Source organism: Panthera onca, chromosome B1 (assembly GCF_046562875.1).
Source record: "Panthera onca isolate mPanOnc1 chromosome B1, mPanOnc1 haplotype 2, whole genome shotgun sequence".
Lineage (NCBI taxonomy): Eukaryota > Metazoa > Chordata > Mammalia > Carnivora > Felidae > Panthera > Panthera onca.
In genome coordinates, this window is record NC_138342.1 from 166,397,668 (window position 1) to 166,425,631 (window position 27,964).

Here is a 27,964-nt window from a genome sequence, read left to right on the forward strand (position 1 = left end):
CTGCTCCTGGAGAGAAGGCAGGCAAACCAACCAAAGGCAACAGCATGGAAGCAGCAATCTGAAAAATGCCTGGGGCACCCAAGAGGGAGATTATTCACTCTTGGGGCATGTGCCTGATGGGAAGCATTCACAGAGATACCTCTTCAGGAACAAAGGAGCTGGCTAGTGCCAATTCCATCCCCAACCCCTCAGCAAAAATACAGCCACCTACCAGAAGTAGCATATTGCCAACACTGGCTGCCTAACTTGCATACACCAGGCCCTAACTCCCTACATTATGGTGGGACTGCCCTTATCAGGCAAGCATGCCTCATTCCCAGCATGGTGGGCCCCAACCCCAGATGACCAGCAGAAACCATTGCCCATACCATGTCTACTGACCATAGTGTTCTTGTGGAGGTTGTGTCAGGTCTCATTTTACAAGTAGACCAGTGCAAATTTACATAAAACTTGCCACATTCAGACCAGGGAACAAACACTGCTCACAGAAGGCAAGGAGAGCCTCTGCAGATGACCAGCCTGAAGGATACAGCAGCCAAAGCACAATAGCAGAGCAGAGACAACACACACCAGAGAAAATCCCTGAATCACCAGGTCCAGGACATTACATATTCTTTTCCTTAAGGAGCCATTGCTTTCAGGAGCAGGAAAAATAACTAGCTTTTCTAGCACAGAAAAAAAGACAAAGCCTTAGACAAAATGTCAAGATAGAGGAATTTATACCAAATGAAAGAACAAATTACATCCACAGCCAGATATCTAAGAAAAAGATATAAGTAACATTCATGATTGAGAATTTAAAGCAACAATTATAAGGATAGTCACTGAGCTTAAAAAAAGTATAGAAAACATCCAGGGGACCCTTGCCACAGAAATAAAAAAGTGAAAACAGAACCATTCAGAGATAAGAGTGCAATAAACAAGATTACACACATGCTTGATGCAATGAACAGCAGGCTGTAAGTAGTAGAGGAACAATGACCTAGAAGACAAAATAATTGAAAGAAACGAAGCTGAACAAAAGAAGAATTATGCAAGTCCCTGGACTTAGGGAACTCAGTGGTTCAATCAAGCATAGTAACATTATAGGAGTGCCAAAAGAAGAAGACAGAAAAGGGGGCAGAAAATTTATTTGAGGGAAGAATAGATGAAAACATCCCTAATCTGGGAAAGGAAAAAGACATCCAGATCCAGGAGACAGAGAACTCCCATCCAAAGCAAAAAAGCAGGCCAACACCAAGACATATTGCAATTAAATTTACAAAATGTAGTGATAAAAAATTTTTAAAGCAGGAAGACAAAAGATTATCTTTAAATAATCAAATAGCAATGGAGAAAAAAAACACATTTTTAATTTGATCACCAAATGCACAACTTTGATAATTGTTAATTTTGTGGTTTATTTTAAATATATTTTCGTGGTGGTTATTTTGAAGTTTTAATCAAAAATCTTTAATCATGAGTGTCTAATAAACAGTAAAAACAAAGGTAAGCCAAGAAATTGAAACAGGTGAAATAAGACAAATGTTCTTAATTCGGTGTTGTGTTTTTCAGCAGTTTATCAGTTTATTAGCTTTCATCTTCATTTCACTCCTCTTTATTAATTGAATGTAAGCATCCATTTTCTGCAAACTTCATACTAAGTGTACATTAAAAGATTTTCCCTGCTTGAAGGAACAGAGATTCACAAAAGACTGGGCAATTGGTTTTCTCAGTGGTGCCCCACATTTTTATGGCAGTTGAGAAAATTGTAGCTAGAAGATGCCAAAGTACTAAATGACGCCACCATCCTACCACATTGATAGCTTTACTGGGGGTTTCAATATAAGAGATTATTTGGTGGATATAGTTCAGTATTATTCATTGTACTTAATCTAAAATTATTCATTGTATTCTGTGTACTTGGCGATGTGCTAAAACATGTAAAAATCAAAATCAAAATCATGATTTCAGTAAAAGAATCCTCACTCTTTTGAAAGAAGACAGGTATGAAGGTAGTGGGTAGAAAGAGCAAAGGCTTTAGAGATTTTGCAGTCATTACCTTACCATCTCTCTTTGATTACTAGATCTGTGGCCTTGGGAATTTATTTAAACTCTCTCAGTTTGCTTCCTTATCTGTAATATAGGATACTAATATCCATCTTACAAGATCTTTATGATCATTAATATTTGACACAGACGCACAGTAAGTGATAGCTCTTATAGTGTTTTTATCAAGACTGATGGACTATTGGAAAACATGATAGTTTATTACACTAAATAACTTTGTTCATTGAATATTGTGTTAGGTGCTCAAACTGTGTTTTCTCCCTTTAGAGATGATGAAGAGAAAAAAAAATCTCCAACTGAAGGAACTGATGAGAAGGCTAATGGAACACATCCAAAGACCATCAGTCGTATTGGGAGTACTACCAACCCATTCTTAGACATTCCTCATGACCCAAATGCTGCTATATACAAAAGTGGATTCTTGGCTCGGAAAATCCATGCAGATATGGATGGGAAGAAGAGTAAGCATAATTTGTTATTGTCATTTTCTATTTTAATTATTTCATCTTGAGGCTCAAAATTTAAAGTGAATTTATCTGAAGTAAAGTCAAGAATAAAGAAAAATTATATTAGGTTTGTCTAGAAAAGTATTACTGAAGTTTGATGATGCCTCTAACCCTCAGAAATCCATTGTCACACTTGATCTTCTCCAAGTAGAATTATAGAACTTCAGAAATGGAAGACCTCTTACAGATTATTCCTTTCTAGCTTTTTATTCATTTATTTACTCTTGCCTTCAACAAATAATTTTGAGTACTTACTATGTGCTAGGCATCAAAAATATAGCAATGAATACGATGGAAAAGGTATCTGTCTTCATGGAGTTTACATCTCTCATGGTTGTGGGGAAGAATTAATTTATAACACATAGAATAATCAATAATGTAAGATCCCAGAAACAAAACAGGAAGGGAAAGAATTGCAGTCTATGCACATTTGAATGATTGGCCTTTGTGGAATATGGATAGGTGCAACATAGGCATGCATGGTATAATTAGTATTGGGAAATTAGAGTCCCATCTGATAGCTTTGTGAAGTATGAGACATAGTTACCTATGACAGATAATAGTGTTTGAAATTTGAAAGAAATGAAGTATGTTTCTGTGCTTAGAATAGCCTATGTAGAGTGAAATAGCAATTTGATATAGTTGGACAGGCTAAGGTAAGCTAGTATGTATGCTCACAATTAGTAGGTTAAACCTTTAGGGTATCCTTACCTACCTACAGATGCAAACATGTAGTGCTTGGATGGACATTACCACTATTTCCATCTGTGACTTTTTCTTACTGTGGTAGTACTTTCTGTTAGGTTACAGTCAAGAGAAAGACTGTAATAGAGTGGCTTTGGAACTGACTTAAGATGCTAAGTTTCTCAGTTTTCCCAAGTTTCTTAGGAGTACCTCTACCATATTTCCTGTGCACTCTATATACTAGCCTACTAGACTACTTGATTTTTTCTAAGAGAATTGTGTCAGGACTCTTGTAGTTGCAAGTGACAGCAAATCTGACTGGCTTATGAAAAAAGGGCAAGGCCACACTTAAAATGAAGAATTATCACCAGGACACTTTATTATATTGTCTCTGCATTATAGTGCATGTCACCTGTATTCCTTACAACAGGGCTCTTTCACATGGCTATATACATAATTATTAGCAGCATTACTTTATGTGTTCAATTTTGTCACCAAAGTATTCTCGTTTCCTAACTTTGAATTTAGTATATTATGTGGCAGGATTCTGATTTGTATTACAGAGGGATGGAATACTGTGATTGACAGCACACACTTGGTTGAATGCAAATAGAAAAGTTCCCTCAAGAATGAATAAAATACAGAAAAGGGGGTCTTTTTGGTAGACAAAACAATGGTATTCATTTCTTTGTTGCCAGCATACACACACACCCTTTCTCCATCCAGTTCAAATGGTGCTTTTGCTGAACCTAGTACAGTTTTCCATTTATAACCACAGATACACTCATTCTCTGTCCCACATGCCATGCCTAGAAGTGACTCTCATCTCCAAGATTAATAGCTGATTGGTGTCCATTTTGTCTCAGATAGGGATGTAAATTCACTTATAGGCTAAATTAAAAATATATAGAAATGTCTGACATACTTCATGTAAAGTAATAGAAGCAAAAAACAGAATAACTGCAATTTAAAATAACAGTTCAAAAAAGCAAAAATAGGAAGATAGCTATCACTTATTCCATGTAATTTTCTACATTCTGCCTCATAAGGATAACAAAGTTAACCTAATTGAGTCTTTTTTCATTGAGTCCCTTCCCTAGCAATGGATTGACATAATTGGTTAGCTTATTCCAAAGAGTCCCCAGATTCAGCCTATCAATGACATTTTCTTTGTTTCATGTTTCCCTGTGCCATCTTGGAGGATTACTGGAGAAAATTCCCTTGCTGGAAGCTCTACTCCCTTATTAGCCCACTTTTATATGAGTATAGGTACAAAATCTAGGAGTTGCTTAGCAGATGAGACAGAACTCATATCACACTAGGTTTTTCTGCCAATATAACTACTTTAAAGCCTTAGTTAACTCCTTTGAGTACTTTAGATTGATTAGGACAGTATGTCATAGGACTTTTGTCTTTTTAGCAACCTAAGAATTTCTGCCTAGGTGGGACCCTCCCCTGGAAGACCAGTGACAGACCCCTGCCCACACCACATCCCTAAAGCCTGGAGTTTTAAGACTAGCAGGCTTGGCTGTGATACAGCTCAGAGGGCACCACAGGCTAACAACCTGGAGGCAGACAGTGTGGATACAGCAATCTGAAACACACCTAGAACACACAGAGGGGAGATTATTTACTCTTCTCAGCTTGCTTTCCTAAGAGACAGCATGCACAGGGACTCCTTTCCTTGAAGAAAGGAGCTGGCTGGTGCCATTTCCCTCCCCTGCCCTCACCATAAACACAGAGCCATTTGTGGGAAGCAGCATAGCATCAATACTGGCTGCCTAACCTACTTATACCAAGCCCCGCACCCCTGGGCTCTGACACTACTGCCCTTCTTGGTCAAGCTTTCCCCCATCCTAGCATGGTTCCCTTTCCATAGAACACCAGCAGAAACCCCTGCCCACACCATGGCTCCCAACCAGAGAGTTCTGTAGGACTTTAGTTCAGGTGGAAGTAGTATCATATCTCATTTAGCAAGCAGACCAGAATATACCTAGTTAAAACTTGACACATTCTGGCCAAAGACCAAACACTGTCAACTGCAGGCAAGACAGACAACTGGCCTGAAGGATACAGCAGCCAGAAAAGAACAGCAGAGTGCACACATCACACTCTGAAGTACCAGGCCCTGGGCACTATATGATCGCTTTCATAAAGCCATTATTCTTAGAAGCAGGAAACCTAATGGAGTTTTCTAATATACAGAAGAGGATAGAAACTTAGATAAAATGCCAAGACAGGAATTTAGCCCAGATGAAAGGAGAAGACAAGGCCATGGCCAGAGATCTAAGAGAAACAGATATAAGTAACATACCTGATGGAGAATTTAAAGCAACAATCATAAGGATACTTACTGGGCTTGAGAAAATAATGGAAGACTTCATGCAGGTCCTTACCACATTTAACAAAGAGTTAAAAACAGAAATGAAAAATGCAGTAACATTCAAAACAGGCTTGATGCAATGAACACAAGGATGGAAGAAGCAGAGAAACAACTAGGTAATGTAGAAGATAAAATAATGAAATCTAGTGAAGCTGAATAAAACAGAGAAAGAAGAATTATGCAACATGAGAATATACTTAGGGAACTCAATTACTCCATCAATCATAATAACATTCATATTACAGGAGTCTCAGTAGAAGAGAGAAAAGGGGGCAGAAAATTTCTCTAGATCCTCGGAGGCACAGAAACCTCCCATCAAAATCAACAAAAGTAAGCTAGCACTAAGGCATTATAATTAAATTTGCAAAATATAGTGATTAAGAAAAAAAAAAATCTTAAAAGCAACAAGACAAAAGAAGTCCCTAACTTACAAGGGACACCCATAAGGTTCGCTGCAGATTTCTCAACAGAAACTTCCCAAGTCAGGAGAGACTGGCATGATGTATTCAAAGTTCTGAATGGGAGAATTTTGCAGCCAAGAATACTCTGTCCAGCAAGGCTATCATTCAGAATAGAAGGAAAGGTAGAGTTTCCCAGATGAACAAAAACTAATGGAGTTTAAAGCAGCCCTGCAAGAAAACTTAAAGGGAACTGAGTATAAAGGAAAGACCAAAGTGACAAAAACAAGAAAGAAGAGAACATCTCCAGAAACCATGACAAAAGAAGGAATAAAACGGCATTAAATACATATCCATCGATAGTTATTCTGAGTGAAAATGGACTAAATGCTCAAATCAAAAGACATAGGGTGTCAGATTGGATAAAAAGACAAAACCCATCTATATGCTGCCTACAAAAGACTCATTTTAGACCTAACACACCTGTGCCTTGAAAGTGACAGGATGGAGAAATATTTATCATGCAAGTGGACACCTAAATAAAGTTGGAGTAGCAATACTTATATAGGACAAGGTACACTTTAAACCAAAGACTATAACAAAAGATGAAGAAGGGCACTATATCATAATAAAGGAGTCTATCCAAAAAGATCTGACAGTTGGAAGTTATTATGCACCCAAGATGGAGGCACCCAAGTGTATAAAACAATTAATAACAAACATAAAGCAACCCCTTGATAATAATACAATAAGAGGAGGAGACTTTATCACCCACTTATATCAGTGAACAGATCATCTGTGGAAAAAAATTAAACAAGGAAACAATGGATTTGAATGACATACTGGACCAGATGGACTTAACAGATATATTCAGAACATTCCATCCTAAAACACCAGAATACACATTATTTTCAAGTGCACATGGGACATTCCCCTGAATAGATCGCATACTAGGTCACAAATGAGACTTCAAAAAGTACAAAAAGATTGAGATCATACCATGCATCTTTTTTGACCACAACACTATGAAACTTGATGTCAATCACAAGAAAAACTGAAAAGACAACAAATACTGGAGGTTAAACAGCATGCTACTAAACAATGAATGAGTCAACCAGGAAATCAAAGAAGAAATTTAAAAAATACTTGGAAACAAATGAAAATGAAAACACAGTGGTCCAAAACCTTTGGGATATGCAGGAAAAGCAGTCCTAAGGTGGAAGTATACAGTGCTACACGCCTACTTCAAGAAACAAGAAAAATCTCAAATGAAAAACCTAATCCTACACCTAAAGGAAGTAGAAAATGAACAACAAATGAAGCCTAATGCCAGTAGAAGGAGGTAAATAATAAAGATTAAAGCAGAAATAAATGGTATAGAAACTAAAAAAACAGTGGAGCAGACCAATGAAACTAGGGATTTCTTAGTAACATTGATAAACTCTTAGACACATTTATAAAAAAAAAAAAAAAAGAAAAAGGAAGGACCAAAATAAAATAAAAATAAAAGAGGAAAATTAACAGCCAACACTACATAATACAAACAATTGTAAGAGAATATTATGAAAAATTATATGCCAACAAATTGGAAAACCCTGAAGATTGGATAAATTCCTAGAAAGATATCATACCAAAACTTAAATAGGAAGAAATAGAAAACTGAACAGACCAATAACTGGAAAATAAATTGAATTAATAATCAAAACTCTCCCGACAAACAAATTCCAGGGCCAAGTGGCATCACAGGTGGGTTCTACCAAACATTAAAAGGAGAGTTAATACCTATTCCTCTCAAACTATTCCAAAATATAGAAGAGGGTGGAAAACTTCCAAATTCATTCTATGAGTCCAGCATTACCCTGATACCAAAACCAGATAAAGACTCCACTAAAAGAGAAATAGAGGTTAATGTCCCTGATGAACATGGATGTAAAAAGTCTCAATAAAATAGCAGCAAACCAAATCTAACAGTACATTAAAAGAATCCCCATGATCAAGTGAGATTTATTCCTGGACTGCAAGGGTGGTTCAGTATTTGTAAATCAATCATCATGATACACCACATTAATAAAGGAAAGGATAAGAACCATATGATCTTTTAAACAGATGCAAAAAAAAATTGACAAAGTACAATATCTATTCGTGATAAAAACCTTCAATGTAGTAGGGTTATTAGAACATAACAACATAATAAAGGTCATATACGAAAAACCCACAGCTAATATCTTCTTCAGTGGGGAAAAACTGAGATAATTTCCTCTACAGTCAGGAACAAGATAGGGATGTCCACTCTCACCATTGTTACTTTGACATAGTCCTGAAAGTCCTAGCCACAGCATTCAGAAAACAAAAATAAATAAAAGGCATCCACATCAGCAAGGAAGAAGTCAAACTTCAGTCTTTGCAGATGATGTGATACTCCATATAGAAAACCCAAAAGACTCCATCAAAAAATTACTAGAACTGAAACATGAATTCAGTAAAGTCATAGGATTCAAAATCAAGGTACAGAAATCTTTTGTATTTCTATACACCAATAATATAGCAGCAGAAAGAGAAATCAAGGAATGGATTCCATTTACAAGTGCACCAACAACCCTAAGATACTAGAAATAAACCTACTCAAGAGGTAAAAGATCTGTACTCTGGAAACTATAAAACACTGATGAAAGAAATTGAAGAGGACAGAAAGAAATGAAGATGTTCCGTGATCATTAATTGGAAGAACAAACTTGTTAAAATGTCTACTACCCAAAGCAGTCTACACATTTAATGCAATCTCTATCAAAATACCACCAGCATTTTTCATAGAGCTAGAATAAACAATTCTAAAACTTGTATAGAACCACAAAAGACCCTGAATAGCCAAGGCAGTCATGACAAAGAAAAGCAAATTGGAAGCATCACAATTCCAGGCTTTAAGTTATATTGCAATGCTGTTGTGATCAGGACACTATGGTACTGGCATAAAAACAGACACATGGATCAGTGGAACAGAGTAGAAAACCCAGAAATGAACCACAACAATATGGCAATTTCATCTTCAACAAAGCAGGAAGGAATATCTAATGGGAAAAATTCTCTTCAACAAATGGTGTTCTGAAAATTGGACAGCAATATGCAAAGGAGTGAAACTGGGCCACTTTCTTACATCACACACAAAAATAAATTTAAAATGGCTGAAAGACCTAAATGTAAGGTGGGAAACTATTAAAATCTTAGAGAACACAGACAGTAACCTTGTTGACATCAGCCATAGCAACTTTGCACTAGATAAGTCTCCTGAGGCAAGGGGAACAAAAACAAAAATAAACTATTGGGACTTCATCAAGATAAAAACTTCTGCACAGTGAAAGAAACAATCAATAAAACTAAAAGGCAATCTTTGGAGTGGGAGAAGATATTTGCAAGTGATGTATCTGATAAAACGTTAGTATCCAAAATTTATAAAGAACTTATCAAACTCAACACCCAAAACACAAATAATCCAGTTAAAAAATGAGCAGAAGACATGAGTAGACATTTTTCCAAAGAAGGCCAACAGACACGTGAAAAGTTGTTCAACATCACTCATCATCAGGGAAATACAAATCAAAAGTGCATTGAGGTATCACGTCACACCTGTCAGAATGACTAAAATTAATGACACAGCAAACAACAGATGTTTTGAGTTTACTGAGAAAGGGAATCCCCATTACACAGTTGGGAATGCAAACTGGAACAGCCACTGAGGAAAACATTATGGAGGTTCCTCAAAAAGTTAAAATAGAAGGGCACCTGGGTGGCTCAGTTTGTTGATTGATCAGCTCTTGGTTTCAGCTCAGGTAATGATATCACAGTTCCTGGGTTCAAGCTCTGCATTGGGCTCCAAACTGGTAGAGCAGAGCCTGCTTTGGATACTCTCTCCTTCTTTCTACCCCTCCTCCACTCTTGCTCACGCTGTCTCTCTCTCTGTCTCTCTCTCTCTCAAAAAAAAAAAAGTTAAAAATAGAAATACCCTATGATTCAGCAGTTGAAGTACTAGGTATTTACCCAAAGGATACAAAACTACCGATTCAAAGGGGTACATGCACCACAGTATTTATAGCACATTGTCAACAATAGCCAAATTATGGTAAGTGCCCACATGGCAATCAACTGACTAATGGATACAGAAGTGGTATATGTATGTAATGGAATATTACTCTGCCAAAAACAGTAGAATGAAATCTTGTCTTTGCAACCACATGGATGGAGCTAGAGAGTATCAGGCTAAGCAAAGTAAGCCCATCAGAGAAAGACAAATACTGTCTGATTTCACTCATGTGGAATTTAAGAAAGAAAACAAATGAACATAGAGGGGGGAAAAAATAAAACAGACTCTTAACTATAGAGAACGAACTGATGTTTGTTGGAGGTGAGGTAGGTTTGTGGACAGGTTAAATGGATGATGGGTATCAAGGAGTGCCCTTGTGATGAGCACTGGCTGCTGTGTGTAAGTGATGTATCAGTAAATTCTGCAGCTGAAACTAATATTACATTGTCTGTTAACTAACTGGAGTTTAGATAAAAATTTGAAAAAAGGAAAAAAAAGTTACCTTGGAATAAGGGAGTGAGATTGAGTGATTGCTGTGGTGTATGCTAAGTATATGTTTAACTTCATAAGAAACTTCCCAACTATTCCAAAGTGTCTCTGTACCATTTTGCATTCCTCCTAGCTATGCATGTTATATCCTCTTGATAAAATGGTTCCTTTATCATGAAATGATCCCTCTCATTCCTGGTCTTACTTATTTTGAAATCCACTTTGTCTTAGATTAACATAGTAACTCTCCCTTTCTTTTTAGTTTCTGTGTGATATTTAGATTTTTTTTCTAGCTTTTTAATCTATAATTTTGTCTTTAAAATTGTTGCATACAGCATATTGATGTCTTGCTTTTTATCAATTTACAATCTCTGTGTTTTAACTAGAGTGTTTTCCTGCCTTGTTTAAGATGTGTGTGTGTGTGTGTGTGTGTGTGTGTGTGTGTGTGTGTGTGTGTGTGATTCTTTCTTCAATATTGGTGTATTGTCTTTGCTCTTTGTTTAATAATTTTAATGATTGTTTTTGGATTTACACTATAACTTGTCACAGTCTGTTTTCAAATTTTACTACTTCACGTGTAGTTTGAGACCCTTACAACAGGCTATTTTCTTTTCTCTCTTCCTAGCATTTGTGCTACTGTCATATGTTTTACTTGTGTATATGTTGTAAAACTCCTAGTACATGGTGATTATTTTTGCTTTAAATAGAAATGTGATTTTTACCTTCACCCACACATTGACTATTTCTGGGATACTAAGTTTCCATTTGCTTTTCCAAATTTCCACTTAGTATCTTTTTTTCTTAAATAATTTCCTTTAATATGTCTTAATAGTAAAGTCCTGCTAGCAAGAAATGTTCTCATGTTTTATTGGTTTTAAAAAAAATGTGCAATGCAAGGGTGCCTGGGTGGTTCAGTTGGTTGAGCGTCTGGCTCTTGATTTCAGCTCAGGTCATGATCTCACAGTTGGTGAGATAGAGCTCTGTGCTGGTAGTATGGAATCTGCTTGGGATTCTCTCTCTTTTCCTTTCTCTCTGTTCCTTCCCTGCTTGTGCTCTCTCTTAAAATAAATTAATTAAAAAAAATTTTAATGTACACTGCATCTTAATTTTAGGAATTTATGATTATTGGTTGTAGAATTATTTGGCAGTGTTTTCCTTTTCCTTCAGTAATTTAAAAACATTCCATTGTTCAATGCCCTGTGTGATTTCAGGCAAAATGCCTGCTGACATTATTTGTTCCTCTGTACTTAGCATGTTTTTTTTTCCTCCTTCTGACTGCTTTGGTGACTTTTCTTTTTCTTTTTGATTTTCAGCAGTTTTATTATGAGCTGTCTTAATGTGGTTTTCTTTTTCCTTGTCTGGTGGTTGACATTCTTGGATTCATCAGTTTATATTTTTCACCAATTTTGGATATCTTTTAGCCTTTATTTCTATGGCACCCACCCCTCTTTCTGGGACTCTAGTTTCCTGTATATTTGACTACTTGGTATTACACGAAAGGTTCTTTGAGGCTTTATTCAGTTTTTTCCAAATCTTTTATGTAGTTTCAGGACCTTATTTTAGTAACATTTTATTGCTGTGTCTTCAAGTTTACAACAGTATTTATCGTTGTGTATATAGTATTCTTACTTTTGAAACTGCATCATGAATCTTTTCTATCCTCCATTTCTCTCATTATCAAGATTGTGTTTTTCTTAATATCCTTGAGCATATTTGTCATATTTACAATATGGTTCTTAAGGTTCTTCTCTTTGATTTCCTTTCTCTTTCATTTCCAGACTGTTACTTTAATTGTTCTGCTGCCTCTGGGTTATACTTTTATCTTTGCATTCCTAGTAATTTTTATTTGAATACCAGACATGTGACATTTTGGAAGACTAGATTTAGTTTTATTACTTTAAAGAATACTGGATTCTATTGTATGGAGAAGTAACTTGTAAAATAACTGAATCCTTTAGAGGCTTGCTGTTACCCTTAGTTATGATGTATCCAAAGCAGCCTTTATTCTGGGATTTATTTAGCTTCATACTAAAGCATTATTTAGACTCCATTGCCCTAGTTTTGCAAAGTCTTTCTGTACTCTGTCTGATGAGAGCACAGACTATTCCCAGCCCTATGTGAGTTTTTGAAATTGTTTATTCCACTACTTTTTGGTAGTTCTTTCCAACACCTTGGATAATTTACTTTCACATGTACTCAGGTTAGTGCTCTAGCCAAGACCTGGGAATTAACTCTGTAAATCTCCAGAGCTATCCTCTTGTGTAGCTTTCCCTCTGCTGGACAGTTCTAGCCACCTCAGCCATACCAAATTTAGCATGACTTCCATGTTCTGTTTTGGTACCCTCTTTCACTACTGGATCTTAGCTATTTCTTCCAAGCAGTAATCTGGGATTACCAACCTCATTTGTTCCTTTCTCTTTGGAATCTATTCAAAGCTGCCTATTATACAACATCTAAAAACTTTTGTTTTATATGTATTGTTCTGTTTTCTAGTTCTTATGACAGGGGAGCAGTTTTTGTAACAGTTAATTTTTCATAGGCATAAGGAGAACTAAATTGATGACTGATCCCTTTTGTTAAGAAATTTCTTTCTAGTTGTCTCAGATCTCAAGACTTAATATTTACTGAGCTATGAAAGTGATAAGGAATTCTAAGCCTTTGAGTACAATTGAACTCGTTAGATATGTATTTGGAGATTCAGAAAGGAGTTGTTTGCTTCCCAGCTAATCTCCATGCTCTCCCTACCTCCTACTTGTTGGACTTTAAATCATATCCGTTTGAACTGGTTTTTCTCAGTGATAGACTGCTGCTGCTTCTTGGAAATGTACTGGAATGGCTGAACTGCTTCTGGACCATTTGCCTTTTTCTTTTAAGAGGTGATCACTATAAGTAAATTCAGAATATACTTTATGTTACTAATGTCTGGTGTGTTTTGAAATAGATCATTTTTAACTTCCAGTACATTAAAAAAGTAACAACAGTGGAGCTTTCTTGGAATAAGTGCTTCAAATAATTTTTGAGGTATCTGTGTAATGACACCTTTTTGACATATTTATCCGAAGTCTGTAAACACTTTATTTGGGTTATCATGTTCAGTGTACCTAGAACTATATCGTATTTATATACATACATATATATACATATATATATATATGTATATGTATATATATATGTATATGTATATATGTATATATATATGTGTGTGTGTATATATACACATATATATGTATATATGCATTTGTATATATTTGTGTCTGTGTGTGTATATATACATATATATGTTTGTGTGTGTGTGTGTAAACATATCCAGGTGCTCTGATATTATAGCTATTACTCTGATACAGATATTACCAAAAATTTTTAATAAGTGAAGATTTTGGTTAAAACTATGGAGAGATTAAAACCCTGATTAACTTGTCTCTAAAGGACCTCTTGTCTGACTCAATATTTGGTATCTTTCACTGTTTAGTTAACTCTAAGGACTCAGTTTGTCAGATGTATCTGTAATTGCTCATAAGCATTTTAAAAACCTTAGAAGTTTCCTTTGCTTCATTTAATTAATTTATTTAGCTTTTTAAAAATAAGCTCAACTCAGAAATTTTAACTGGAGGAGACAAATCATGATTGAAAGCAAATGTTGTATATTTCATAGAAGTATATGTGTTTATCAGACTCATGAAATCTGACAATAAGGTAAAGTATTGACAGGTCAAATTTGGAAAGCAAACTATCTTCTGAATTTGTCAGACAAAGTAAAATACAAAATTCAGTATAACCTCTTAGTTTTATTAGTCTGATGTGGGAAATTTGTGGAAATCAAGAAAGGTATTAAAGGTAAATCAAGAAAGGTAGACAAGATATTCAAAATTTTAAATGTTCAAAAAATGAGGATGATAACAGTGATAATCAAGTGATAAAGTGGTAAAAGTGATAATCACTATTAAAGCTTTATCCTAAGCACTTTGTGCATTAATTCATTTAATCTTCACTCTAGGAAGTAGATATTATTAGTATCTACATTTTGTTAAGGAGGAAATGGATATTAAACATCTTAACTAAGCCTGTAGTAGAGAATAGCAGAGCACCTGAGGAGTAAAATCTGATTATAGCAAACTAATTACAGCATATTGTTTAAAGCAGTGCCTAAGAGAAAATATGCTTATGAAATATTTAATTTGTGCATTTTTTTGTGTAGTCAGGGACAGTCTGTCACTATGTCACATGTATTTAGATGACTAGAGGCCTCAAACTAGAGCCAGCAGGGGCTGAGAATTTTGTTCCTTGGCCAACACAGCCCTTTTATATAAACTGAATTGCATGATTTAGTTAGGCATTTTCTTGTTGACCATAGTTTCTACAATTCCCTGTACCAGGCCTTCTCTGACAATAATTGCTACTTTTCTGGCCCTAGAGTCTTTGAGATTGTGACCCCCATACCTGTCCCCCATTTAGACTGATGTAGCACACAAGAGATGGGAACAAGCAGGTGAATAAAATCATACATAGTGCTGTCTTTGTATTTTAGTAGTATCAGTGTTGCAAAAACTGAAGTTGTTGTCTAGTTTTTATTACCACAGCCTATATAAGCTGAGGTGCAAGTAATGATTTTTTTTCTCTATGTGAATTAAGCACTCCTCGAGTACCTAACACAGTAGATTTATATTAAACATAGCCTCTCTCCTCTAAGGAGCTTACAGTTAGGTGTAATATGTGGAGAATAATTACAGTCTAGCATCCACAGTATAAATTTTTAAATACATACATTGTTAGCTAAGGTACTACACACATAATGTTCAAAATTGAATGGAAAAAGTGCTGTTCAGACCATGCTTACATATTTTCTCAGATAACAAGACATTGATAGGACAGTGGAATAGAAGAGAGCCTAGAAGCAGCAGTGGCCATTGTTTATAATAACTTGATAGATGTCATAAGAAGTATTTCAGTAATTTAGCAACATCAGAAATGTTTCAGTAAATGGTGCTGAGTGGGGGGATATGTGGATGCAATGTATAGGAGGGTATGGTGTGTCGGGCAGTATGTGATAGTGTGCATGTGGGGTGTGATGGGGTGTTTGTATGTGTGTTTCCACATCAGTCCAACCAGAAAAATCAGTTTCAGGTAAATTAAAAGTAAAAGTTTGAGAGACAAAATGTAAAACTTTTAGAAGAAGCTGTGGAACAGTATCTTTGTAATCTTTAGGTAGGGAAAGATTTCTTAAGATTTAGGAAAACAAAAACCGTGAAAGAATATGTTGATAGGCATGATTGTGTTAAAAGTAAAGACTTAAAAAATTTTTAATGTTTACTTATTTTTGAGAGAGAGAGACAGACAGAATATGAGCTGGGGAGGGGCAGAGGGAGAGGGAGACACAGAATCTGAAGCAGGCTCCAGGCTCCAAACTGTTAGCACAGAGCCTGACACTGGGCTCAAACTCATGAACCATGATATCATGACCTGAGCCTAAGTGAGACATTTAACTGACTGAGCCACCCAAGCTCCCCCAAAAGTAAAGTCTTCTTTATATTAAAATACTCTTTTGAAAGTTAAAAGACAATCCACATATTGGGAGAAGATACTCACAGCACATTACAGGGATTAGTATCCATAGTATACATTTAAAGAAATGTTAAATTAATTAGAAAAGACAACCCAGTAGAACAATGAGCAACAATTTGAACAAACCACCACAGAAAAAGACATTGAGATGATTAATAAATATATGAAGAGATACCCAACCTCAGCAATAATCAAGGATATTCAAATTAAACACATGATGAGATAATATTTCACATATGTCACATTGACAAGAATTTGAAAGAATGATACCAGATGTTGGCAAGCATTTAGAGCAACGAACACTCTCCTACTCTGTTAATGTATCAGTGGTATCCCCACTTTGGAAGATAGTTAGCGATCATCAATAGAGTTGAAAATACTTCAACCTATGTCTCAGTTTATCCAATCCTGCATAGGTACATATCAACAGAAACTTGCAGTTTTATAATGAGGAATTTCATAGCAGCATTATAATAGCTGAAAATAAAACAGCCTAAATGGCCTTTTACAAGGGATTGGATGGGTTACATATATCACATAATAGAAAACTATGTAACAGTGAAATGCAAGGAACTAGAGTTCTGTGTATCCACATGGATAACTCACAAATATGATGTTGAATGAAAAACAATGTGCAGAAGAATACACACTTAGGAAAAGATTCTACAGCATTCAGAACAGTACTATTTTTAGTAGGAATACATTCACATAAGAAATAATTAAATATGGAATAGTGGTTACCTCTGGCAGAGAGAACACATGGAATCAATGATGAGTACCCAGCAATTCAACTGTATTGATTTATTTTTTTAATTAGGTGATAGTGGCATTTTTTTTTTGCTTTATTGCTGTTGATAAACTTTAGATGCATTAATGTTTTATAATTTTTAAAAACTTGGGGCACCTAGGTGACTCCATCGGTTGACCATCCAACTCTTGGTTTGAGCTCAGGTCATGAACTTGCTGACAGCACAGAGCCTGCTTGGGATTCTCTCTCCTCTCCCTTCCACCCCGTCAAAATAAATAAGCTTAAAAAATAATTTTTAAAAACTTGATGGAACACTTGATTGCATGGGAAATTTAGAAATAGTTGGTATTTTGCTTGAAATTTGTGTGAGAAAACAGTTAGAAAACCCAAAAACCAAATTTTGTAAGTACCATCACTACAATATAACATTTTAAAACTTCACCACAATAATAGAATTTTGATTGCTTTTTACAGTTAGAAATGTGAAAGATTTAATTATGGCTACACCTAGAATATAAATATTGTCCACCTTGACTCTGTAAGAGGATGGATGAAAAAAGGTGAGAGGTAAAAGTGGAGAGGAGATGGGGCACCTGGGTGGCTCAGTCGGTTAGGCGTCTGACTTCAGCTCGGGTCACTATCTCACAGTTTGTGGGTTCAAGCCCCACATCGGGCTCTGTGCTGACATCTCAGAGCCTGGAGCCTGCTTTGGATTCTGTGTCCCCCTCTCTGTCTCTTTTACAGTTTATGATGACAGCACATTGTTTAGGGATGCAATGGAAATTTACCCAAAGTAATAGCTCAAATGCTAAAAGGTGCTTTCTTTTGGAAATGGAATGGGAGGACTTCAGAAGAAGTGAACCAAGGTAGCTAATAATTTTGTGGCCATATCACTTTAATTATTTTGAAATACTTTAATCACATTGCATTTCCAGCATAGATTATTCAATGACTTTACCCACATGAGATTTGTTTCTAATTTGAAATATTGAAATGTGGATTACTTTGTAAGAAAGTGAGAACCACATTCAGTTCATATTTTTAATCTCATTTAACTACTTTTTGTTTAAGGAGTGTTTGGTAGTATCTTGAGAAGGTTAGGGAAGTTTACTCACTTTACAAGGGTTTACACAGTAAACCCTGTCAGTAAAAGTTTTGGAAATTTAGTCCCACATATCCAGTTTGAGAGAGTAGATGTTATTCTGAGTCACACATTCTGAAAATAGAATTTATAATGGCAGTACAGGCAGAATTCTTTCCTATTGTGTAACATTGGAACAGTGACACTATAATTAAAAGATAATAAAATTGAAATGGTTTTCTTATTTCCAGAAGACAGTTGTTTCCTCCTGTTACATAAAGACTCTTTAAGTGGAGGCAAAGCAAAGCAATTATTTTAAAAATATGCTAAGGTCTCCTCCCCTTTTCCATTTTGCTGCACTGTGGGAGCTGGGTGCATAATGAAGCCTTTGAGCTGTTGATACAGGTCAAACAAGGAGCAGTGCCTGGAGGGCAGCCCTCTGAGTTCTCAGTATTAGTTCCCCATATGACATTCTAGTGTTGGTGACATTTAATCTGTTTTTGATGGGGAATGCTTCTTCATAACTCTACATTTAGACTAAAAGAATACATTTTAAGTTTTTAAGTTCCATTTTGATGACTAAAGCCTTTAATTTAAAATCCACCTTTTCCTGAAGTGGACTAAAGTTGGTTGAAAGAAGCTACCCACCATTCTCAGAAACCCTTGACAAGGGCACATGGAATAGAAACTGCAGTCTTTTAGCACCAAAAAAAAATCTGTGTTCATAATTTCTGACATATTACTTTCTGAAAGAGGAATGTACTGTTTTCATTGCATCTGATTTTTAGAAATTATTCTATTGGAATTATTGACTCTAAAGATTTTTTATATAGTTAACATTTGTGAAAAGAGAATAACGTTGATATCTCCGTTATGGTTATTTAATGCAGTATATGAAATTCTTCAGTAATTTGATAAAAACTTGAAATGAAAAATACACTGTTTTTTTTTTTGTTTTTTTTTTTTTAATTTTTTTTTTTAATGTTTATTTATTTTTGAGACAGAGAGAGACAGAGCATGAACGGGGGAGGGTCACAGAGAGAGGGAGACACAGAATCTGAAACAGGCTCCAGGCTCTGAACTGTCGCACAGAGCCCGATGCGGGGCTCGAACTCACGGACTGCAAGATCGTGACCTGAGCTGAAGTCAGACGCTTAACCAACCAAGCCACCCAGGCGCCCCGATACACTGCTGTTTTTTTAAAGGAAATAATTACAGTGGCAGAAATATGTGTGCAAAGATGTTATCACTGGATACTACAGACTTAATTTGAGCTTTGAAAGTAGATAGGCCATTTATTCATTTATTTTGTTTTATTGTAGTGCAGTTGACATACTGTATTACTTATAGGTGTACAACCTAGTGATTCATCATTTATATGCATTATGAAATAATCATCATAAGTCTACCTACCATCTCTCACCACACAAAGTGATTACAACATTCTTAACTATGCATTCCCTATGCTATACTTTACATCCCTATGACTTACTTTAAAACCGGAAGTTTGTACCTCTTAATCCCCTTCCCCTATTTTGCCCATCCCCCCCACCCCAGCATTACCAATTTATTCTGTTTCTATTTTGTTTTGATTGTTCATCTGTTTTTTAGATTCTACATATAGGTGAAATCATGCAGATTTTGTCTTTGTCTTATTTCACTTAGCATTTACCCTTAGGTTTACCATGTTGTCACAAATGCCAAGATTCCATTCTTTTTTATGGCTGAATAATATTCCTTTGCACACACATAAACACACACACACACACACACACACACACACACACACACACACAAACACATCTTCTTTATCCATTCATCTATTGATGGACATTTAAGTTCCTTCTATATCTTATTCATTGTAAATTATGCTACAGTGAACATAGTGGCACATGTATCTTTTCAAATTATTATTTTTATTTTCTTTGGGTAAATAACCAGAGTTGGCATTGCTGGATTGTATGATAGTTCTATTTTTATTTTTTTTTGAGGAACCTCCCATACTGTATTCTCTAGTGGCTACAATAAATTAAATTTCCACCAATAGTTCATGAGGGTTTCCTTTCCCTACATTCTCACCAACATTTGTTATTTCTTGTCTTTTTAATAATAGCTATTCTGACAAGTGTTAGGCATTATTACGTTATGGTTTTTATTTGTGTTTTCCTGATGAGTAATGATGTTGAGTATCTTTTCATGTATTTGTTAGCCATCTGTGTGTCTTCTTTAGAAAAATATCTATCCAGATCCTCTGCCAGTGTTTAAATCACATTGTTTTTTTGCTATTGTGTTGTATGAGTTCTTTATATATTTTGGATAATAATTCCTTATCACATATACCATTTGCAAATATCCTCTCCTATTCAGTAGGCTGCCTTATTATTTTGTTGATGATTTCCTTCACTGTTAAAAATCTTTTTAGTTTCATGTAGTCATATTGTTTATTTTTGCTCTTGTTGCCCTTGCCTGAGGAGACAACTCCAAAAAAATACCAGTAAGATGAATGTCCAAGAGTTTATTGCTTTTATTTTCCTTCAGCGGTTTTATGGTTCCAGGTCTTGCATTTAGGTCTTTAATCCTTTTTGAGTTTGTTTTTTTTTTTGTAATCCCCGATTTCAAATCTGAGAGACCACCAAGGAGCTGATACCGATGCAAATGCACGAGGGTTTATTTGCAAGCTCGAGCTTGGGCCCAAGTATACCCGACACAGCGGAGCAGGGACTTGGACTCCTAGGTTAAGAGGCATAGCAGTTTTATAGGGGCCAGTGGCCAATGAGATTGTAACACACACAGAAAGTTGCATAGTCATGTCAGTCCACATGCAGGTGGCCAATTGAATTACAATTTACCCTATAGTAACTGTTTGAACTAGCCTATCACTCTGGTCAGAATTGGCACGCAAGTTTGGTGGGCAAAAGGCAGGGTTTAAGAATCGGCATGCAAGTTTGGTGGGCAAAAGGCAGGGTTTACATTCTTTGGCGGTTAGGGGTTCCGCATTCCTATATGAACCGGTTTCCAGTAAGGGTGTGCTCAGTGGCTTGACTAGGGTGGGGGAGTGTCTTAAGCAATAAGTAGGTCATGTGGGGGTTATACATGAGATGGTAGGTGTAGCACAAGATGGAGTTAGTCTTGCTCTGCTTGTCCAGGGGTAGGGGATTTTTGTTAAATTCCTTGGGTCCCACATTTTCTGTGTAGTTTAAGAAAGTGGTCCAGTTTTATTCTTTTGTGTGTAGTTGTCTAGTTTCCCAGCACCAATTATTGAAAAGGCTGCCTTTTTTCCATTGTATATTCTTGTCTCCCTTGTCATATATTAATTGACCATATAAGCATGAGTTAATTCTGGAATCTCTATTTTGTTCCATTGACCTATGTGGTTATGTGCCAGTACTATACTGTTTTGATTACTATAACTTCGTAGTATAGTTTGAACCAAGGACAGTGATACCTACAGAATTGTTCCCTTTTCTCAAGATTACGGTGGCTATTTAGGGTCTTTTGTGTTTCTATACATGTCTAGTCCTGTGAAATATGCCATTGGTATTTTGATGGGTATTGCATTAAATATATAGAATTCTTTGGGTGCTTTGGACATCTTAACAATATTCTTCCAATTAATGAGCACAATATATCTTTCCATTTATATATGTCATCTTCATTTTCTTTCACCAGTGTCTTATAGTTTTCAGAGTACAAGTCTTTCCCCTTCTTGGTTAAATTTATTCCTAGGTATTTTATTCTTTTTGATGCAATTGTAAATGGGATTGTTTTTTTTTTTTTAATTTTACGTTTTTACTAGTTGTTCTTAGTATGTAGAAACACAGCTGGTTTCTGTGTACTTTAAATTTTTTATCCTAAAATTTTATTGAATTAATTCTGATAGCTTTTTTTATGTAGTATCTAGGGTTTTCTATATATAGTAACATGTCATCTACGAATAGTGATAGTTTTATTTCCTTCTTACCTGTTTGGATGCTTTTATTTCTTTTCCTTATCTGCTTGTTGTGCCTGGGATTTCTTTTTTTTCCTTCTTCTTTTATTTTATTTATTTTTTATTATCTTTTTCTTCTTTATATACTTTTTTAAATTTTTTTATGAATATAATTTGTAACATTGGCTTACATCCAACACCCAGTGCTCATCCCAACAAGTGCCCACCTCAGTGCCCATCACCCATTTTCCCTCTCCCCCACTCCCCTATTCACCCATAGTTTGTTCTCTGTATTTAAGAGTCTCTTATGGTTTGCCTCCCTCCCTCTCTGTAACTTTTTCCCCCTTCCCTTCCCCTATGCTCTTCTGTTCAGTTTCTCAAGATCTACATATGAGTGAAAACATAGGATATCTGTCCTTCTCTGACTGACTTGTTTCACTCAGCACAATACCTTCCACTTCCATCCACGTTACTGCAAATGGCATGATTTCATTCTTTCTCATTGTGTGGCTGGGATTTCTAACACTGTGTTGAATAATGTGGCAGGAGTGGGCATCCTTGTTTTGTTCCTGATCTTATAGGAAAAGCTTTCAGTTGTTGTTTTCTCATGTTCCCTCAGGTTACCCAATTTATTGAGACTTTTTTCCATAAATGGATGCTTGAATTTTATCAAAGCCTTTTCTACATCTTTTGAAATGATCACATGGGTTTTATCATTTAGGATGTTAATGTGATGAATTGTGTTGACTCATTTGTGGGTATTGAACCATCCATCCTTGCATCCCAGGAATAAATTCCATGTAATTATTGTGTATGATCCTTTCATAATATTGATGAATTTGGTTTGCTAATAAAGATTTTTACATAGTTGTTCATCAAAGATGAAGTTTCTTTTTTTGTAAGTTTCTTTTTTTGTAGTGTCATTAGTTTTGATATCTGGGTAATGCTGGCCTCATGGAATGAATTTGGAAGCATTTCTTTCTCTTCAGTATCTTGGAATAGTTTGAGAACAGGTATTAACTCTTTTTTAAAATATTTGGTACCATTCACTTGAGAAGCCATCTAGTTCCGGAATTTTTGTTTGTTGGGAGTTTGTTGATGACTGATTCAATTTCACTACTAGTAATCAGTCTTATTCAGATTTTCTATTTCTTCCTGATTCAGTCTTGGAAAATTGTATGTAAATTGGAAATTTATCAATCTCTTCTAGGTTTTCCAATTTATTGTGTATAAGTTTTGTAGTGGTCTCTTGACAATCCTTTGTATTTGTGTGATGTACGTTATAATGGTATGGTGTTCTCTTATATTTCTGATTTTATTTACTTGAGTCATCTCTTTTTTGTACTTGATGAGCTGGCTGAATGTCAATATTTTTTATATTTTCAAAGAAACAGTTCTTAGTTTTATTGATCTTTTATTATTTCCTTCCTTCTACTACTTTGAGCTTTGGTTAGTCTTCTTTTTCTAAGTTCCTTTAGGTGTAAGATTAGATTATTACTTTGAATATATGGTGCCACTCCCTTTTGGCCTGCAAAGTTTCTATCATTCAAAGATGATAGTCTTATCAGTGTTCCCTTGTATATAACTAGCTCGTTTTATCTTGCCACTTTAAAAATTCTCTTTAATTTGTGACATTTGAATTATAATCTATCTTGATGTGAAGCTTTTTGGGTTCTTTTTGGTTGGGCTCTCTATTCTTCCTGGATCTATTATCTGTCCTTCCCCTGGTTGGGGAAGTTTTCAGCTATTATTTCCTGAAATAAGTTTTCTGTTCCTTTTTTTCCTCTTTCCTCCCTTCTGGGACCTGTATAATGTGAATATTAGTATGCTAGATGTTGTCCCTGTAGTACCTTAAACTGATTCCCTGTAGTGTGTTTTTTACTTAAGCTATATTCTTTAGTTCTGAATCATTCTGTTTATATTTTTATCACTTTTTAAAATTTCTCATTGTTCATCCATTCTTTTCCCAAATTCAGTTAGCATTTTTATAGCCATTACCCTGAACTCTTTGTCAGATAGATTGCTTATCTCCAGTTTGTTTAGTTCTTTTTTTAGGGTTTTTCCTTTTCCTGTTGTTTGGAACATATTTCTCTGCCTCCTCATTTTGTTTTTATGTATTAGATAGGTGAGATATGTCTTCTGGTCTGGAAGGTATTGTACTATGTAGTAGGGGTCCTGTGGTGACCTTTGGCACTATCCCTTCTGGTCACCAGAACTAGGTATTACAGGGCTGTTTCCTATATTGTTGCATATGTGCCCTTCTGTTGTGTTTGGACAGTGACTGTCTTGGTAACAACTCTAAGCAGGGTAGCCCCTGGTTTTTCTGGCTACCAGGCCCAGCAGCTGTCCATACTGGTCCCAAGACCACCTTTCAGATATTGTAGGGTGGGAGCCACTTTGAATGAGGGACACAAGTCCTGACTAAGGCCGTTTGCTAGGTGTTGTGGGACAGAGCCCCTTGTGTTTGTGGGAGTTGCTCTCCAGCCAAGGATGCCTATTGGTTGGGCAGTATTGGGTGAGCAGGTTGGGTGGGGCAGGTCTGCATAGGAATGTCCAGTCAGGGCAAGCTGTGGCAGCAAGGTAGATGGAAACGGTGCTCACCTTTGCCAGGTCAGTGAGGTAGAAGGAGAGTAACAAAAGATGGAACCCACTATCACTTCCATTTCCAGAGAAAGTTCCTACAGATCCCTTCATTTCTGCACGAACCCTAAAATTAGTTAAGTCTCCTTCATATATGGCCTATATGCTTTTCAATCTGCTGCCTCTGTTCTGGGTCTCAGAGAAAGTGAGCTTGTGTACAAGCCCTTTAAGAATGGAGTCTCAGTTTTCTGTATCCCTCCAGTTCTCCCCCAGTTAAGACCCTCGGATTTTCAAATCCAGATATTATGCCTTGTCTCTCTGGTACAGTTTCCCAGGGCTAGGGTGATGCCTGAACTCCTCACTCCTCAGGAAGGATCTTCTCATTTTTGATAGTTTCCTGCTTGTGGGTCACCACACTGGAGATGTTGGTCCTTACGAGACTACATCTCTGCCTGCCCCTTTGACTTGTCTTAGTATGGCTTTTTCTTTATATCTTTAGTTGTGAAAGAGCAGTTCTCCTATTGTTTGGTCATTCTCAGAGAAAGTTATTCTTATATATTTATAGTTTTAGTGTGTCCGTGTGAGGAGCTGAGCTCAGAATCTTCCTACTCTGCCATTTTTATTTCTTCTCCCTCATTGATTCATTTAAAAAAATGCTTTTGAGCATTAGCTATGTGCCAGAACATTCACTATTGATGGGAATAAGGAGAAGGAGTGGATATACCTAAATAGGTGTCATTCAGCTGAGAGCTGAATTATATAAGGAAATCCATCAAATCTCTGCACACAAAGATCATAGATACAAGTATTCTGGCAAGGAAATAGGTAATGCAAAGCCTTAAGGTGACAAGGATCCAATGAAGCTAATGCCTTTTAAGGTGCTTAGCACATAGAAAGAACCTAGTTTTTGTTTTTGCTACAGAATATCATCATCATCATCATCTTGGAAACTCCATGGCCAATGAAAACTTTATTGTTAGATTTATATGAAAGAGTAAAATAGAATAGTAAAATGTCTTTCTTTAATGTCATTTTAATATGATATATTCTTAGTAGAAGTGTTTAAAAGAAACAAGTGTAATATCCTTGTTGTGTGACATATGTGTGCATAGTAAAATTATTAGAAGATAATATACCAAAATGTCAATAATGGTAGTCCCTAGTTAGATTGGTGATTTTGTAGCTTTTTTTATGTGCTTTTTTTCCGTTATTTTTTCCTTTTTATTGACATTGGACAAGCTATTGACATTGGACAAGCATGACTTACGTGTACAGGGAAAATCAATATTTTATGTTACAGCACTTGTTATTTAAAATGTGACATTAATACAATGGTATGTTTTAAAGTTATAATGAAGTATAATTAATTATAACTAAAAACAGAGAAAAACATTTGCAAAATAATGGCAAAAGTGAAAAGGCATAAAGTTTTCCATAGTATGATTAACAAAAAAAATAATAATTAGTTATGGTAAGATGGATCTGTATTGTCCCTCTCTTTTAAAAATTCACTTAATGTTTTCTGTGGTACTGTTCTTACTGTAAATAAATTGAGGCTAGGGGATGACAAAAGGTGGTTTTGTGTTGTTTTAGCAGCACTAAGTAATTCATATAAAGGCTGCTTGTTGCCATGCTCTTGGGAATGCATTTCTGTTTGCCTTTTTACAAAGTGGAAGCACTTTAGAACACCAGAAGTCTAAATAAATGGAAGAAGTTTGACCTGAATTGGAAAAGCCAAGAGTTAAGCACACGGTGGCATCAATTCAGATGCATTCCATGATACCTCTCTGTGAGTGGCCTTGTAATGTGAGGATCAAGAGTCCTGTTTCAGAAGGAGCTGAAAGTCTCTCCTCAAGCTTCTAAGTTTAGGGAAAAGTAGACAGACTTTATTACATTCCCTGGACCACAGATTTCTATCTGGAGGCTGCTCATCCTTGCCATTATTTTTATTGACCTGCAGTAGTTTTTGCCCAGGGGCATTCTAAAGATGCCAGGAGCCTTAGGCTGTTTTACAATTACAATAGCTTATTTGAATTGCTATTTGTAGAAATACATGTTCAGCAGGGTCTTTGAGTCTGACCTTTCTCAGTCATAAGGTTCTTACAAAGTTGAAGAAACCTGATTTGGTGTCACTTGATAAGCCTACTTGCCTGATTCAGCAGTTACCTGCACTACTCACACTAATGATTTAACCTTACATTTTATTTTAGCACTTAACTTGCTATAAGTTTTATAATGAGCTCTAAATTGCTAAACAAATTATGAAAAACATTACTATGCTTGATTTTCTTGGAGTTCAGTGTTCATATGTTTCACATATAATGAAGTTCTTGAACTTCAGTAGCATTTTGCTATGTCCAACTTTTTAAGATTGTTATTAAAACACCAAGTTCTCCTGAATCCTCGGTTTATAAGAATTAGAATCATGTGGGGGTGCCTGGGTGACTTAGTGGGTTAAGTGTCTTATTCTTGATTTTGGTGCAGGTCATGATCTCACGGTTCCTGGGATCGAGCCCAGTGTCAGCACTGACAGCAAGGAGCCTGCTTGGGATTCTTGCTCCCTCTCTCTGCGCCCCTTTTCCGCTCACACTCTCTTTCAAAATAAATACATAAACTTAAAAAACAAAAAAAAAGAATTAAGATTCTGTTGGTTGTAGCTAATAATACTATATATCATATTTGCATGTTGCCTTTAAACATATGCCATCATAAGAAAAAAAATTGCTGGGGTGCCAGGGTGGCTCAGTCAGTTGAGCATCTGACTCTAGTCATGACGTCCTGGTTCATGAGTTTGGGCCCATAGTCAGGCTCTGCGCCATCTGCTTGGGATGCTTTCTCCGTCTCTCTCTCTCTCTCTCTCTCTCTCTCTCTCTCTCTCTCCCCCCCCTCCTCCTCCTCCCCCCCACCCCCCCCCCGTTGTGTGTACATGACCTCAATCTTTCCTTCTCTCAAAAATAACATTAAAAAAATTGCCACCATGTATTTTGACAGATATTACCTAGACTTATTGTGGTGATCACTTCACTGTATATATAAATACCAAATAATTATTTTCTATAACTGAAATTAACATAATGTCATATGTCAATTATACCTCAATTTTAAAAAAGAATTTTTCTTAATGTGTATTTATTTTTGAGAGAGTGTGAGTGAGTGGGGAAGGGGCAGGCAGAGGGGGACAGAGGATCCAAAGTGGGCTCCACTCTGACAACAGCGAGCCTAATGTGGCACTCAGGCACACAAACTATGAGGTCATGACCTGAGTGAAGTCAGATGCTTAACTGACTAAGCCACCAGGTGCCCCTAAAAATTTTTTTTTTAAGTATTTATTTATTTTGAGAGAGAGAAGCTGAGAGAGAGGAAGAGAGAGTCCCAAACAGGCCCCTCGCTGTCAGCACAAAGCCTGATGCAAGCTCAAATTCACAAACTGAGCGTGACCTGAGCAGAAATCAAGAGTCAGATGCATAACTGACTGAGCCACTCA

At 36.1% G+C, this 27,964-nt stretch overlaps 1 protein-coding gene across 22 annotated transcripts in view; it reads left to right on the top strand.

The window, feature by feature from the left end:
• PSD3 (pleckstrin and Sec7 domain containing 3) overlaps positions 1–27,964 on the top strand; it is an 812,606-nt gene that overhangs the window by 628,917 nt on the left and 155,725 nt on the right. For 19 of the 22 annotated variants that reach the window (XR_013555055.2, XR_013555056.2, XM_078445466.2 and 16 more), the window contains one exon: positions 2,317–2,510. Coding sequence is in view for 19 of the 22 variants with exons in the window: in XM_078445466.2 (XP_078301592.2) it covers positions 2,317–2,510 (194 nt within the window). In the remaining 3 variants the exon portion in view is untranslated. Of the gene's footprint in view, positions 1–2,316; positions 2,511–26,964; positions 27,361–27,964 lie in introns of those variants that run through there. The other 3 variants (XM_078445474.2, XM_078445479.2, XM_078445471.2) reach the window with 2 other exon arrangements.